This window comes from Monomorium pharaonis, chromosome 5 (genome assembly GCF_013373865.1).
Source record: "Monomorium pharaonis isolate MP-MQ-018 chromosome 5, ASM1337386v2, whole genome shotgun sequence".
In the NCBI taxonomy this organism is placed as follows: domain Eukaryota; kingdom Metazoa; phylum Arthropoda; class Insecta; order Hymenoptera; family Formicidae; genus Monomorium; species Monomorium pharaonis.
The window spans coordinates 17243131-17260401 of NC_050471.1; the positions used below are offsets into that span (position 1 = coordinate 17243131).

The window sequence follows — 17271 nt, forward strand, 5'->3', positions numbered from 1 at the left end:
CACTTTTTTGTGTGTGCCTGTGTAATCTGAGCCAGAATTTGTAAAAAAACTTTTAGTTCAAAATTTTATTCTTTTATTTTCTAAAATATTAATTAACCACTTCGTCGGCATTGACGCCATATAGCGCGGAAAATATGTGTGCCCCAGGGGGCATATGACGCATCGTTTATTTTTTAATTGGCTGAATCGATTTGCATGAAAATTTATATCTAAAGTTTTTTGTGTCGCTGAATAAGAATCCAAGGTCCAAACTCCAAAATTCAAAATGGCGGACCCAATATAATCAAAATTTTCCGATTGTTATGAAAGCTGGTATTTAGGGGTTTTTTGGGTCGCTAAGTACGAATCCAAAGTCAAAACTCCAAAATTCAAAATGGCTCAAAATAAACCCAAATTTAGCAATTCAAAAACCTCTGTATTATGAATTTTATCCAAATAAATTAAATTAAAATATTTTCGGTCCGCCATATTAGATCCGCCATTTTAAATTTTAAAATTCTAATGTCTGATTTGTAATCAGCGACCCCGAAAGCTTTTAAATACAAAATATCTTTGAATTGCGATTACTTTTTTTTCTTGCCCACAGGGGCACGAACAGTGAAATTTTGCCTGCCGACGAAGTGGTTAATCATTCTAGAACTTCTTGCACATACGAAATGATTCAGAATAACCACTTATTTTTTACTAAACATATTCGTAATTAAACTCTGAAACGAATTCTTCTTTGGTAAAAATTTATCCAAAAATTAATTTTTTTAATTATAAGAAATTGTTAATCTATTACGGGCCAAGAACAAAAAATAGGCTCAACTCACTACTATACGTGGGTGTCTCCGGCGTCCGCTGCACTCAGCTGCATACAATAATTTACGCACACGTACACACATTGAAATTCTCTCTCTTTTCTTTCCTTTCTCGCTTCCTTCTTCTCTTTCTCAATGACTTTAGTTATGCTAATTTTAAATTGAAATATGTTTTCAATAGAAAGGGCTTCCGGATACATGCCGCGTCCTGGTACAGCGTTGCGCCAACGTTTTACAAACGTTGCAGTTTGCATCATCAGGACTAGAAACCCCGATACTGAACTCTCTTGGATTATGACTGGATCCGTTCTATTGCAAGCAACGTCAATGGCCGTGAAAGCTTTAAGTGTAAAATTGAAAATAATATCTTTTGCCGTCATGTCTTTTAACGATTATAATAAAAGTAATGTTAAAGAAATTTTATAGAAATAAACAAAATAATTGCATAATTTAAAAATATTCGTGTGTCAAGTTTAAAAAAAGTCATAGCATTTTTTTTAAGAAGCGCAACTGTATTTTACGATATTTAGCCAATTTATCCAAAAATACATGAAATAAATCAAAATCAATCATAATTAAAAGATAAAAATCATTATCACATGGCAGGTGCAATAATTTCATTCTCTTTTTGAAGAAAAAGATAATTTTACGCTGAACTACTGTCAAAAAAAAATTATTATGATAAACGTAATGTAAATATGTTTAATACAAATAAGATCACACAATTGTCATTTTTAAGTAAAAATAGCATATTTAAAATGCGTAAAAAATTGAGAGAAAGAGAGAGAGAGAAAACGCTCGAATAAGTTTAAATGTTTACTCACATATTATCCTTTACTATGATCAGTTGATTGTTTCCACGATAAGACAGATCGAATAATAAGTAATTTAATTACTATACCTCTTAAATTATTGCACTATTTCACAGTATCCACATTTTATTTACTAAATTGATCGAGAAACAAAAAATTAAACTGATCGATCAATTTTCTGCAATTCACTACAAATCACTGATAATATCTAATAAACTGTAACTATTAATCACTATCACTACTAATTATTCGGCATGTTAAAATTACTAGAAGAGAGACACACAACTCGACGATAGCGAGTCATCAATAACAAAACACTGACTAATTTAATTGGTTGTGTCTAGTAATAATGTCGAATGCGTAATTGATTGAAGCCAAAAATCAAAACACGGCAATTCACACACAGTAGCACTTCACTCATGTATGTACATACACAAGCTTACGCACACAAGTCTAACATTTTCTTTAAGACAGCGGATCTTCAATTGGGTACACCAAGACAGAAGCGCTGTCAGCTATTCAGATTAGTATGGACACAAGGCTTAAAACAAAGAGGGAAATATCATATAAGTAGTATTCTTTGTTTTATAAGAAAAAAATAAAGTTAAGATTATATAGGAAAATATAACATAATTCATCATACATTGAGGATTTATACCATTTACTTATAAATATCTTGATATTTTAAAATTCAAAAACAATTGCTCAGTTAGGTTAATTAATAAAACTAATAGACATTTATAAAGATTGCATTTAATTCATTGTATTTATAAACAATGACATTAAAGTTAAAATTTTATGCAAAGGAAAAAAAGCATTTGCCCTGGCACTGATCATATTCTACACAAAATAATTGTACACGATTAGAATATTCTACACAAATATATTGTACACAAAAAATTGTGAAAAAACTGTGCACAAGAATTATCCTTAAATTAAAAATTACACATAGATATATTGTGCGTAGAAAAACTACTATACAGTTTTTCTATGCACAATATATCCGTGTGCAATTTTTAATTCAAGGATAATTTTTATACACAATTTTTTTACGTACAATTTTTTGTGTACAGTATATTTGGGTAGAATATTCTGATCGTGTATAATTATTTTGTGTAGAATATGATCAGTGCCTTTACCCTTATTTCATCTTTCTACAAAGCAGTATTAAAAAGTTGATACTATCACCTTCATCTTCAGTGGCTTCTTGTTTACTTACAGTAATCAATGTTTGGAGTTTTTTACTGGAGCCATCAAAAAATTTTATTTTAAATTGATTAAATGTAGTTGGGTGGCAGTTTTTACATTAGTTCGACTGAACTACTCTTTGAGCGTACTCTTGTTAAGACATTTTGTCAAAGATCAATGGAAAAAAAGTAAATGTTTTTTCACTTGCATAAAATTACACCTTAACTTATCATAAAATGCACATAGCAAATATTCAGACCGGTTTACCAAATTTCATCAAAATTTAAAAATTGGAACAAATTTTCGGATCTATTAATATAGTAGTGATCAATTATTTATACAATTAGTCATCAAAACATTCTATGACTTTTTTCCAAGAGCTTTTTGCGTCAGTTCGGTTTTCTTTTGTTGCGCCAACTCCTTTTGCTTTTTTTCTTCCTCTCGTCGTTTCGCTGCCTCCTCTCGTTGCTGCTTAATTATAGCTAACCGCGCTAGGTCTGCACGAGCTTCATCTGTTTTACCAGCTGCATGTAATTTTTGATAATTCGCATAGGCTTTTTGTTTTTCCAGTTGTTCTCTGAAAATTACGTGAATTTTTCCTTTAATGATAAGAATGAATAGAGTCCTTTAACAAGAGAAGCGCGATCTTGTTCCTACTTCCTGATTGGTCGATGATTATAGTCACCATGTTAAGCTAACAAAATCCACGAGATGTGTTGTATTATTACACAATGTAAATAAATGCTTGTAATCGCGGTAAGTAAAAATGTTTTTTCTCTATTAAACAGCAGAAGGACTTTATATTAATATTATGTGTGCTCAATAGTACATATATACACAACCTCATTCGTGCATTGGAATCTCATCATAATTCGGCTTTACAATCATAAGATGGCGGCGGTTAGCAAGAGTTCGCGCTTCTTTGATTATAGGACTCTAAGAATAAGATAATACGAAATACTTGCTCATTTATTATAATAACATAACTCAATAAATAAAATTTTTTTATTTAAACATTTAAATTTGTTAAAATTTTGTAATACCATCTGTAACACTTAATATACACTTTGAACATTGTCGCAGAGCAAAAGGGGCAAAATGCGAAAAAAAAAACACGCAAAATTACTGGAAATGTGTACTTATTCACATAAAAACAGACTTGTTACGCGTATGACGTAGACTTAAGAAGAGAAGTGGGGGAAAAAGTCACGAGTGGCTCGCGTATACGAGTATCGTCATGAGTCGAAGTCACTGGCGCGTGGCCTAGAATACTCGCGGTTCCAACAAACGTTGATATTCTACGCATTTCTTTTTTTGGAAAGATTATAATAAAAAAATTCCAAAATAACATAACTATAAAGAATAGGGAACAGGAAAATAATCCATAAAGGAAACCATAATAAAAAAATCCACGCTGAAATCAGATTCCATGAAATAGTTCGAGAATGGACAAAAAATATTACTTTCGTCGCAAAGTTCATGCGTACCCATGGTACCAATCATGTAAAGTTTATATCGTATTGCTTTAGGAAATTGATGTCCGGGTACTGATCTTTAAATCTTATAAGTATGAAAAAAATTGATAACGCATGACCCGTAAGGTCCCCTTGTGAGATTGATATGTTTATATTATAAACATTATATCAATCTCACAAAAGGACCTTACGGGTCATGGGTTATCAATTTTTTTCATACTTATAAGATTTAAAGATCAGTACCCGGACATCAATTTCCTAAAGCAGTACGATGCGCTTCTCAAAAATACTCGAGAAAATCGATTTTGAAGATTTCCGATATCTTTAAGTACAGAAATTTTGACCTATTGTCAGAGCCGCTCGTAGCCGAGCGCACAGAGCTCTAGTTTAGTAAGCGCGAAGTCGCTGGTTCGATTCTCGCTCTGCCCCCAATTCTTTTTTAATAAGTCAATGGAGTTTTTTTTTAATCCTATATCTTAACATTTATCAAATTAAAATGCTAATTAATTATTAAATATTTATTCGTTATTTTTTAAATAAAAATTAACAATTTTTTATTTTTAATTGCCACTTGCTTAAAAATGCGAATATTTATAATAAATTAAAATTTGGTACAAAAATGGAAAACGTCTTATTGTTAAATGCAAAAATAATATGTACAAATAATATTGTTGTGAGTGCATCACACTCACATGTCGCAAGCGATAGACGGTGTCGCATGACACCTCGCGCGCGGCCATCGCCCGGCCTACATACCGGGCGTCGCACCGGGAAACGTACCCGGTTGCCTAAGACTCAACACCCAAAATCATCTGATTTTGGGGTGGAATCCGCATGGCCAGCAATTGCTGGCTAAGCGAGTATCCTGTCCAAAGGCCTATGACCGCGGAAGTACCTTCCCTGGTCATACGCCTAAAAACGGTGTATATATACACCGTGCGACAGACAACGAGCGGGCTTTGTCACACCGTATACAGCGACTCACGTATGTCGCCGACTCGTTAATATTTGTTACGGTTTATCATAAGTGTTATCAAGTGTAACTAAGTAAGAATATACATATATATCCTGATACCACAACTGGCTATATTCTCTCGAAGACCTGACCCGAGGAGCATCGGCAGACGATCCCTAATCCCTGTGACCCTTTATTAAAGAAGGGCCACAACAATATTCAGTCATTTTATCGCTTACATTTTACGCTGTATCTTTAACACGTTAGTCGGAGTTTACAAGTCGAGTTTATTGTAAGTCAATTCTGGTCGATCCCCATTCTTTCGCATCTAGTCGTGAACAAAGAACAGCCTTGCAAAAAGTGGGAGAAGTAAGGGTTCCGAGAGAGCAGATGCTGTGCTATTCGTATTTTACCGTTAAATAAAAATAAAGGGATGTTAATTTTTATTTAAAAAATAACAAATAAATATTTAATAATTAATTAGCATTTCAATTTGATAAATGTTAAGATATACAATTTAAAAAAAACTGCATTGACTTATTAAAAAAAAATTGGGACCAGCAAGAATCAAACCAGCAATTCCGCGCTTACGAAACTAGAGCTCTGTGCGCTCGGCTACGAGTTGCTCTAACAATACGTCAAAATTTTCTGTGCTTAAAGATATCGGAAATCTTCAAAATCGATTTTCTCGAGTATTTTTGAGAAGCGCATCGTACTGCTTTAGAAAATTGAAGTCCGGGTACTGATCTTCAAATCCTATAAGTATGAAAAAAATCGATGACCCATGACCCGTACGGTCCCCTTGTCAATGTATTTAAAAATTAACAATTTCACATTTTGTAATTATTTATTTGAGTCAAAATAAAAACGATTTGTTCTTTCCTGTTTTCAGTCTTAAGTGCAAACTCAGCACCATTAACTGCCTCTTATAACACTTAATTCACAATTCTAATTTTAGACTCACTTTTTTTGCTATTAATCATCCTCCCGTTTTCTATTTCTAGGGAGGGAGGGAGGGAGGGAGGAAGGGGGAGGGGGAGAGACGGAGGGAGGAGAATTGTGTAATAAAATCTATACACATACGTATTTGCATATATATATATAAGCATGTATATACATTTATATGTATATGTGGGTGTATTTTATTTCTCTTTCTTTGTGTTATTCTCTCCTAAATATTATATAATAAAATTAAAATCAAAGGTTGAAATTAACAGTGTAGCTAACAGAATATATCTACCAGAAGGGGACTGTCCCCATTGCGCATAGTCCCGATTGAACCCAAACCCGATTGGATACACTTTCGATTGGACACGGACTCGATTGGACACGGTCCCGATTGTACACCGTACTGATCGGACACAGACCCTATTGGACACAACAGCGATCGGACATATAACGTTTGAATTGAACACCGAATCAATTGCACACGGACCCGATTGCACGCAATACGATTCCGCATTGCAGATAGTACATGAATTAGCGACATGGACGGGATGAATGCGGGAAAGAGAGCGAAGCTCTGTGTGTGCGTGCGTGCGTGCGTGTGTGTGTGTATGTGTGTAGAGAAGAGGTGGGCGCATGAGCAGGTGTGTGACACGCGCTTGCACAAGTAGATTAAGATTAGATATAAGATTATGGTAAAATAGTATGTAAGGTTTTTGTATTGTAAAGGATTGTAACCCTGAGGAGAATCAAAACAAATAAACTAAACTAAACTAAACTAATTAAACTTCTATAATGCATTTGTTTATTCTTTCAGAACTTGATAAATCTGTGTTTACACTAGGTACAACACCTACCGTTAAAAATAAAATACCTGAAGGACAAATAGAGGCTGCAACTTCAAAACATGTATTAAATTTTGGTAAGAATTAATTTAAAAATATAATTACACACTTGCATTTTGGATGTCTAGAAAAAATGTCTAGAAATGTCTAAAAAAGATGTAACTTCACCAATGACCTTAATTTTGAAATATGTTGTCAAGGACATCAGAATAGTCATTATATTCCTGTATAATTTTAAATTTAGAATTTAATGATTTATTGAGTGGGTTATTTTTGTGCGATGATATAGGGAATCCAGGATTTTATCATTATTTTCTAATATTTAGCTTTAATATTTTAAAATATAAATTTCATGTATTTATTAATAAAGAAAACGTTTTTTATGTTGCAGATAAAGCTGACACAATATCTCAGAAATTGAATATCTATCAAAAAATGAACGAGTTGAGAGAAAAATGTTCGAAGTCAGAGCTTCTCATTAAAACTTTACAGCGTAAACTGGCTGAGCAAAAACGAAAAAAAAGAGATAATGTCGAGACGAATGTGAAGAAAAAATTGAGCTCTGTATTTACCTCAGGGCAAATCAAAATACTGCTTAATCCTTCACAGACAAAAATGCACTGGTCATCGCAAGACATAGCAGCTACAATATCCTTACGTAAGGCCCGAAGATCTACGTATATTTACAAAAAGTACAAAACATCTCTCTTCCTGAAATGTTGACACTTCGGAGATGAGCAGCAACATTTGACCTGACTGCGGGTATTTAAAAAAATGTTATGGACATAATAAAAGACAAGCTATGACAGAAGTAGAAAAAAAGACTGTCTTATGCTTCGACGAAGTGCACCTTATGGAGTAAATTACTATTGAAGAGAGAAGAAAGAACGATTGGCCCAAATAAGAAATGCCAAGTCATTGTCGCTAAAGGTTTATTTAAAAAGTGGAAGCAACCGATATATTATGAATTTGATCAAAATGACAAAAAAAATTATTTTGGATGTAATCGTAGAATTATACCGTAATGGTTATTCCGATGTTGCCCTAACGTGCGATTTAGGATCTACAAATCAGGCTGCCCTAAAAGATCTTCAAATTGACCCAGACAAAGATAAAACGTACTTCCAACATCCATCTGACGCAACAAAGAAAGTACACGTCTTTGCTGATGTACCGCATCTTATTAAATTATTAAGGAACCATTTTTTAGATTCCGGTTTGCGTGTGAATGGGCAGTTTATCGATAAATCTTGCCTAGAAAGATTACTAAAAATCAATGCAAAGGATTTGAAAATCGCTTTCAAATTATCACGGATACATCTGAATGTGACAGGATCACAAAGGCAAAATGTGAAATTAGCCACGCAGCTATTTTCAAATACCAATGCGGCGGCAATTAAATGGTGTGGTCTTCGTGGCTTTATAAAGGATTGTTTGATGTGACCCGAAACTGCTCGTTTTCTTAACCTATTAAATAGATGGTTTGATTTTTTTAATAGTGTTTGCAAATTTGGAATCCACGAAGGACTTCACGCTTATAGCATAAATTTGGAAAAACAAAATGCTATTTTAAATAAAGTAACAAAGATAATAAAAAATATTAGAGTAGGCAAACGAAAGTCTACTGCCCTTTCAAAAAGATATTTTATTATCAAATGCTTCGTTAATGCAACAGTAGAAAGATCACCAGTCAAAATGCAGGCATAACGTATATTATAACCAATCACATTAATCAAGACGTGATTGAGAATTTATTTGCATTGTGACGTGGCGCGTTCAATTACGCTCGTCACAAGGGCGTAAATCCGGCCGACGGGGGTTGATCTGGGGCTACTCCTTGCCGAGCCAAGGGGGAAACGACTTTATTGTTTTTTTTACTTTCGCGCTACCGCTTTTTCATTTTATGTTATTAGTTTTATTTAGAGATAAGGCGCCAAGTGAGGGCTCAATCCAAAAATGTATCGAGGACGGAAGAAAAACAGCAGTCGAGGGGATATCGCGCGAGCTACCGACAGTGGACGGGACACCTTGGAGGAAGTTTCCCAGCCGAGCCGTGCGTCGTCGAGCCCCGCTACGCGTTGCCGTATCTGACCTACTAGGATACCGACCCCGCAAAGATGCAGCGTTACCGTACGACGATCCTCTAAAAGAATAACGCCGAAGGCACGCCACCGGGCTGCACCGAGGAAGCGGCCATATCACTGCCAATAGCCCGCCACCAAAATCGGCTCGGTCGCAGCCTGGCCAGCTCGACCAGCCGAAGCGGCAGCGCACGAGAAATCTCGCATTCGAAAATCGACACGCTCTGATTCCAGAAAATTCCGAGGGATGAAGGGGCGCTATGATGGATCGCAGATCCTGCAAGGCGGATGGATCTACCTACTGGAAATCGAAGCGCGCACGCGCCTGCACGGGGGCTCGAGCCGGCCGACGTGAGATCGGCATTCCTCACTGTTCGGCGAGCCGTGCTTCCATGCGTATCGGAGAGGACCTGCCCTGACAGAATCATCCCGGTAGACCAGGATTTTTGTTGTAAGACCATCACTCGGCAGACCTTCAGGAATTGCGTAAAATTTGGTTAAGGCGGTCGACTCTCGTGCGGATCCGGATAAAGAATACCGTTTCTTTCGTGTTACCGGTAATTCGGAATCCGCTACTGTTGCTGTTGTTGCATTTGTGTTTGAGAAACTCGAAATAAAGAGTAAAGTCTCGTTACCGCACGAAAGATTGGACCGATCGGCCCCGAATATCGATTAATTAAGTACGTCTCTCTCAGACAAAGCCGGCACCGACAGTCACCTTAGTTTAAGATTAAAGTTTATTGTTATCGCGATTACTGTTTCCGTGGATTAATGTACTTGTTGTTCGAGCGGAGAGACTCGTCGGCCTCCCGCCTAGTATAATAGATTTTTGAAATTTCTGCATTTTCTCTGTTCTTAGATTCTTGTCTCCGTTTCAGTCGCATAAATCTGTGAATCGTGTCCCGCTAACTTAAGTAACATCAATCATATCCGTTTGTTACTGTACTCTTGAATCTTTCAAAATATATTTTTTCATCACTGTTACTAATTTGAACATTGTGTACCGATTCTATTCTGCGACCTGCCTCGATCCGACACCTTCAATTACTTAAGAACCCCGTCCCTCTACCGCTTCGGGTAAAAGAGCTACCGTAATGCTTTTCTTTGGCCACCGAATTATCGTGAATTATTGTGTGGCGCGGAAATCCGCGCCTGGCGCCCAAAATTATAGTCTTTCAGAGATACCGTTTTCGTAAACTACCAATTGCGTTGAGAAAGCGTTACCCGTTAATATTCTGAGCTGTTACCGATTAATTGGTCGTAGTCCCTTCGGAACTGGTGGTTCCCGAAGGAAAACTACGTCACAGCATATATACGAGCAATGGGAAGATGTTCCGACAATCCAACACCACTGCAGATTAAATACAAGCTACGTTAGTACGTGTTGGGAAAGCACACATCCGATGTGTTCATTGGTAGTATATATAATACCTGTATGCAAGATGCTTCAAATAAAATATGTTTAAGTAGCGGTATCGACTTTGGCAAACAAAGAGAGAGAAGAGAATAAAGACAACATCACTAATAATTATGACGAGTTAATTCTAGAAAATATGCAATATAGCGAGCATTCGGATAGAGATATCAAAGATCATAATACTTTTTTGGAAGTTGTAGATAAAACCCTTGAAATTGATAGCTCAGGTTTGCTAAATATGTACAGTTGCTCTCATAAGCATTATTGTAACTAAAAAATTTTGTCATATATTTTTATTTATATATCTTTATTTATATATTTTTTTTATTGATCAGATTGATGTCTGATCGCACTCCAAAAATTGTTTGTCAAAAAACTGTTAAAGGCAACTATATATACTGTGACGTGACAGCTGCAGGCTGCTGTCCGTCACAAGGACTTAAGGGCCCTTACGCGTTAACATCACGCGGGTCCTGCGTCTTCCCGCTCGGAAATGGACGCGAAAGCGTGATAAGTCGTGTTTTCTGTGTCGTCTCGTGTGTTGTCTCTTCGCTAATTGTTAAAATTCTTACAAGCGCTGCGGCGAGAATCGGTGACCACAGCGATCTATTTTGTAATTTTTGGACGTCTCGTCTCGACGGAGAACCTTCACGGAAGTCGCAGAATGAGCGGACATCGAGGGAGTAACGGAGACCCTTTTCGAGCAGGGGTCCGCAGGTAATACCGCCCTTATCTTGCCTACAATTTGTATCGTACGAGAATTCCGATACTGCCGCCGAATCACGCTTTCAGGATCTAGCGAAGACGCGCGAGGCCGGTGTCTCGACGGGACGACTTCAAATCCGATCCCGCACAAGTTCCGGCGAAGATCGCGACAGCTTACAATTAGTAAACGCCCTCATCGAGGAGGAGATAACGTCCCGGTGGCGGAGAATGCGCCCAGCAAAGAGAAAGGAATCTGCCGCAGAAGAAAGCGCCAAAAATTCCCGTGTACGGGGCCCAACAATATCGACCATCGCGCTTGGATCGATCAGCAAGCGACGGCGTGCACGTTGCACGTCGCGCGCAAGTCGATTTTGGAAAATCGCGGCCAATAAGGGCCCGGTTTGTCAAAGGCAAGGTGGGGCACGTCGCCGAGCGGCCCCCGTAGGATCCAGGATCCCTCACTCGAGTTGCGAACGTTGTCGTGTGTGTGTGCGATCCGAATCCCGAGCAATCCAAGAATGTAAGAGGACGCAGGAGCCGGAAACATCCCGATCCGGACAAGACTTACGAGGAGGAAGCGATTTAATGAGACGAGCGTCACTTCAAATTTGTGAAGCCACCAATTTCGTGGTCGGGCGAGCTGCGAGAAAATTACGAGTTTGTCGCGGTATCTCTTCAGAATTCCAGTAAAGTCACGAGCACACGTTTATTAGAGTATCGTTGCCTCGCCCGATCGCGCCCGCCTGCGTGGATTCGCTCCGTGCCATTCTTTCCGTGAAATTGCGTTGCGTGTGTGTCCCGATCCGCAGCCGAGTCACCTGTATTTTCGTAGCGTGATCGTATCGTGAGTTACTGTCGTTAATTCTATTGTAGAGCGTCGCGCCTTTATATTTTCGTAAACTCTAATTAACTTTGTCACATTTGTATCGCGAATCACTTTGTAATGGCGCTCTCGTCAGATTTAATGTAATTGTCTTGTACCTCGTTGGCGAGCTAATAATAATTATCGCCCACATTACTTGCGGGATCTTATAACGTGCGGAAGACTACGAGTCCGTCGCATGCCGCGCGGGCTCGGAGCTACTGTTCGTCCCGATCGCCCTTGGCAAAACCGTTATCCTATCGGGAGTTCGGCGTCCACCAACGACGCAGAGTAAAGCGTAGACAAGTCGGAGAATTCACGCGTACATAAAATAACTCGTCCGTTAATTGTCCCGTATTCGCGAAATTTAATCTCAAGCGGTCATCAGCTTGCGACGCGCGCAAAGTAACATTGCCGCTCAACAGAGCCGTATAATTCTGTGCTGTTTATTGTTAAATATATTCGACAATTTCATTGTTAAATTTACGTTGTCTTAATAGTTCTCTCGCCTTCCCGATTCCATCCGCCCGCGCCAAACCTCCCCCTCTACCATTTTAGGGCTGAGTAGCTGGCTATCGGAGCCGCCAAGGCCCCGGTCATCTAAAGAGCACCCGTCTTTTCCGCGATTATATTGGCGTAACGCTGATTCACTGTTCAACATAGAAAGAGTGGTACGCTCAAGTACCTGGCGCCCAAGTTCGAGCTTTAACAAAAATATCGGAGTTCGGTCGCCCCGACACCCGGGCGACGCAGGGCCGTGGCTAGGAGCGGACGCAAAGTTGGCCGTCGCTCGCGAGCGCGGTTACAGTACATATACGGAAAAATGTCACCTAGCAAAAAAATTATGAAAAGTAGTAAAAGAAACTACTACGCACTTCTACATTCATTCCATTATTTACATTACATTTATTTTATTCGGGAGTGTCCCAGATGCACACAGTGTAAAACGGGCACCACTAATCAGATTGCTAAGTTAATTAGGATGAATTTTGTTCCGTTGGAACACAGCCAAAACCAATGTCATTGAACGGGCGCGAAATCGCCCGTGATTTGCCGGTAAACGTGACGGCAGTCATTCGCGGACAAATATTGTCTTCGTAGCGCACCCGATTTTTCCCGAGCGTCATCGGCGGCGCTGCCGCAGGGAGACGGGGGTTTGTGGACCGGCCGGCCACGAGCTCTCACTCTCTTCCAGGCCATCGATCAATCGACAGCTTTTCTTTGAGCATTAGTGATAGTGATTCGAGTGCGACGACCAAATTCATCTTAAGCAAACGTGCCTGTGCAAACTTAGGCCACGCAACCGCGCTTACGCGTATAACACGATATTCGAGTCATTTTATATACTCTTTACGTGCGGCCGCGTCTGCAGCCGGCCCGCGAGGGAGCTGAGCCTCCCGCTTTGCGTCGCGATCCTAGTGATCCAACTTTACGGAAACCGACCTTCCCGCTTTGCGTCGCGATCCTCGTGGTCCGACTTGCGTAACGAACATTTCGATGCGACTTTCACATATCTTCGAATCGACGCTCGCACCTCAGATTCATATTATCTTTGCCTTGTTTTGTACTGAGCTCAGTGTTGTGATTCTTTCAATAAACTTTAAAGGGGGTTTTTGCCGGGCTCGCACTCGCGGGCTCGGATTTTCCTCCTTGGATTCGCCCTAATTGCAGTGTTTAATTTAAAATAAAATAGATTCCCATAATAGTATATCATCAAACTATCTCGCTTATCAAAAAAGATTCGAAAAGCGGGAATACGATCACGCGCGGTCGTAGAAATTTAAAGAATTTGATTAGTGATGTCCGTTTTACACTGTGCGCGTCTGGGACTCACTGTTTTATTCCTACAAGTAAACAAATTATACAAAATAATTTATTTACTGCATTATAGAAGTTTACCAGCAAGTGACACAAATTGACACAGCAGTATTTCTGTCTTTGTTTGATATTCAGTGAGAGATAAGGACAAAATTACTGCTGTGTCAGTTTATGTCTCTTGCTCGAAAACTCCCTATATTATTTTCCCTTTCACATAGATACAAATATTAATATACAATATTCCCCGACTAAAGTTCAGTTGAACCTTTTTGATCAAATAAAAGAATTGCATGTGGTTGAGATAATAAAAGAAGAAAGCCTCGAATATATCGCAGGTTATGCAGCTTTTCGATTCCAGAGTGAATTTCCATGTTTAGGAACACCAACAGAATTATTGATAGATCCAGATGATGACTATATTAATTATATTTCAAGGGGTAGAATAATCAATTCTTTGTACGGAATTATTTGAAACCGCCAAAATAATGGAAAAATTATTTCAAGACTATCACGGGTCTTCTATTTCTAAGGAGCCATCGATATTTAAAACATTAGCATCAAAAATAATCGCAATACAAGACAAAAACTGCTTAGCAATACCTATGAATGTCTTATTATGTTTAATACACACGAGAATATATATTCGTGTTCGAAAATTGCACAAAAAAATAAAAACTAATGCTTATAAAAAACAAAAAGCAAAAAACTAAGGAAAATTACTAACATTAAAAAGTAAATACGAATAATTAATATTATAATGATGTCGGCTTGTAACAATATAAAAATAACTAAAAATACGTTTGCACAATTTACAATATTGACGATGTGAACAGAAATAAATGACGTGAGTTTTGTTATAACGTTATGAAAAAGTTAGTCTCTTCATTCGTATCCCGACTTTTCACATTCGATTGTAATTAGTCGATTTCTTACGATTTAAAGCTTACTACACCTATTATAGAACCGACCTATCCCTGTAACTAAATAGTCAAAGATTAGAATAGGTTAGTTTCACTGGAAAAGTCTAAGAACATTATTCTAATTTACGCAAGTAAGTAAATGTAACTTAAATTTATCTTATAAAATTTAACATTACAATATTTGGTAACTTCATGGTTTTTTTACAGAATGGAAACCGATTCGGATGACATTGAAAATGTTTTGCCAAATGCACCGCCCAAAAAAAAGATCGCACAAATACTCGGCGTGCTAAAAAATTCCGTGATATTTGGCTAGACTAAGGAGATTTCAAAAAATGGCTTATTCGACACATACAAAGCCAAATGTACTATATGTGCAGTTAGTTTCACAGCAGAAATTGCTGTAATTCGTAATCATTCTAAATCTCGTGCGCATTTATCTAATATCAAATCAGGTTCCCATCAGCGATCTATAAAAAGCTTTATAGAGGAAGCTCAAACTAAAAGTTCAATCACTACATCTATAAAGAAAACAGAAATTAAGCTTTGTGGTTTCATGGTTAATCACAATATTCCATTTCAAGTTATTAACCATTTATCAGATTTGTTAAAAGTTTCCTAAATTCAGAAATCTTAAATAACATGCAATTAAAAGCAACCAAAACTACTAATATGATAAGAAATGTTATTGGAAAAACACAAAAAAATAGGTTAAATAAGATTTTACAAAAAACTAAGTTCAGCATCCTTATTGACGAATCAACTGACATTTCCGCCATCAAAACAATGTGCATTGTAGTCAGGTATGTTAGACATCAATATATAGTAATTTATACATATTTATAATTATTATATTTTGTATATAATAATTATAAATATGTATAAATTGTGTATATATTTCATATTTTATGGGGGGCGTCTACATTAGAAAGCCAAAATTAAGCACTTTTTTATGATTTTTTTCAAATGAAACTAAGCAATGGATCTTTTTGCGATTTTTATCACTTATTGTGCATGTCTTTAGGTACTCAAAACAATTTTTATTATAAAATTTTATTTATTTAATTATAAATTGTAAACAAAAATGCACAACTGCCTTAAAAAATTCCTTCCACACTGCGTGCAGGATAACACTCAGTAGAATGAACTGTAAGGAAAAAACCAAAGTTTTTGTAAAGTTTATGAGTATAGCTTCTGCTGTGAGTGAGACAGAATCACTCCAACTATATATTATTATATTAGATTAAATTCAAATATTAAAATAATTATATTAATAAAAGAGTGTCTTAAACGCTCTCAGAGAAAGTGTTATCTCGTATTATCGCGCGAGGTATCAAGTGACACCTCGCGCAAGGCCAACCCCGGCCATCACACCAGTCAACGCACCGGTCAAGACTCGAAATTCTACCGATCTCAGCTTAGCAACGATCACGTCACATTTCCTGTGGAAATGCTAAAATTGCAATTTGGCGGTCTGTTGCCAAGTCTGCGAATATTTCCCGCGCGCTGGATGCGCGCGGCCATTATCGTATCGAGGGCCTATTGCCTCTCCAACTGACACTTTCCGTGAACTATATAAACGACTGTCGATTGATGGGTAGCGGGGATCAATTATTAATTATTCACGCTAATACGCGTGTCACGTGTGTTCTTACTACTCCGGGTCACACAGACCTCAGTACGTAAAGACTCAATTATACTTATACTACATAGCGACGAAGCGTCAGGCGAGCTATCAAGTTCTCGCCAAGTCTTATCGTCACACACATTCAATACGACGCGGCATCACCGACGACCGCACGCGTTGAGAGCCAATCTGTACATTATACAGAATAAACAACGCTTTTTATATAAAAACGAGAGTGTCGTTACTTGTGGACCTGGCCCTCGCAATACTTCCTCCGCGAGTTCCAACTCCTTGGGCAGACACAATCCCGAAATTATCCTTGTTGCACCAAAAGGTACAACACTTCTAAATGAACCTAAGAAAGCCATACATTATAAAAAAATTTATAAAATGGCGCTTTGAAAAAAAAAACGGTTTTTTGTAAAAAATTTTTAACTTTTTTTTAATAACTTTTTTTTTACATAACTTTTAATTTATATTTACACAAAAGATAATTTAATAACCTTTAATTAAAAAAAAAAGAAGTGGATCCGTCGATTAGTTTTTTTTTAAATCGTGCACGCAATTTCGAAAAAAGTGGTTTGGAGAAAAACACGTTTAAAGTTTCCGCTCAAAGAAAAAGGTTGATAAAAGCTTGCTAATTGTTTATCCGTACTTTTCGATTAATCTGCTTTCCCTGTTCCATATAAAATGTCCTCAGTGTCCTCATACCATTTATTCTTCTCTAACAGCCGTTGTTTGTACGCGTTTCCTGCGCAACAGATCTGATATGACGATTTTGGCTAATCGTGCAATTTTCGTTTATTCTATCCGCAACA

At 37.5% G+C, this 17271-nt stretch overlaps 1 protein-coding gene and 1 long non-coding RNA gene across 2 annotated transcripts in view; one reads left to right on the forward strand and one right to left on the reverse strand.

The window, feature by feature from the left end:
• Positions 1–2852: 2852 nt before the first annotated feature.
• The window catches only part of LOC105835790 (28 kDa heat- and acid-stable phosphoprotein), a 58332-nt gene continuing 43913 nt past the window's right edge, over positions 2853–17271 (reverse strand). Inside the window, exon 5 of the mRNA XM_036286653.1 lies at positions 2853–3380. Coding sequence (XP_036142546.1) covers positions 3164–3380 — 217 coding nt within the window. The 3' untranslated portion in view covers positions 2853–3163. The remainder of the gene's footprint in view (positions 3381–17271) is intronic.
• LOC118645489 lies at positions 6363–16864 on the forward strand. Its single transcript, XR_004963189.1, has 2 exons — positions 6363–7100; positions 7415–16864. It is a non-coding gene; the product is annotated as an uncharacterized LOC118645489 (long non-coding RNA).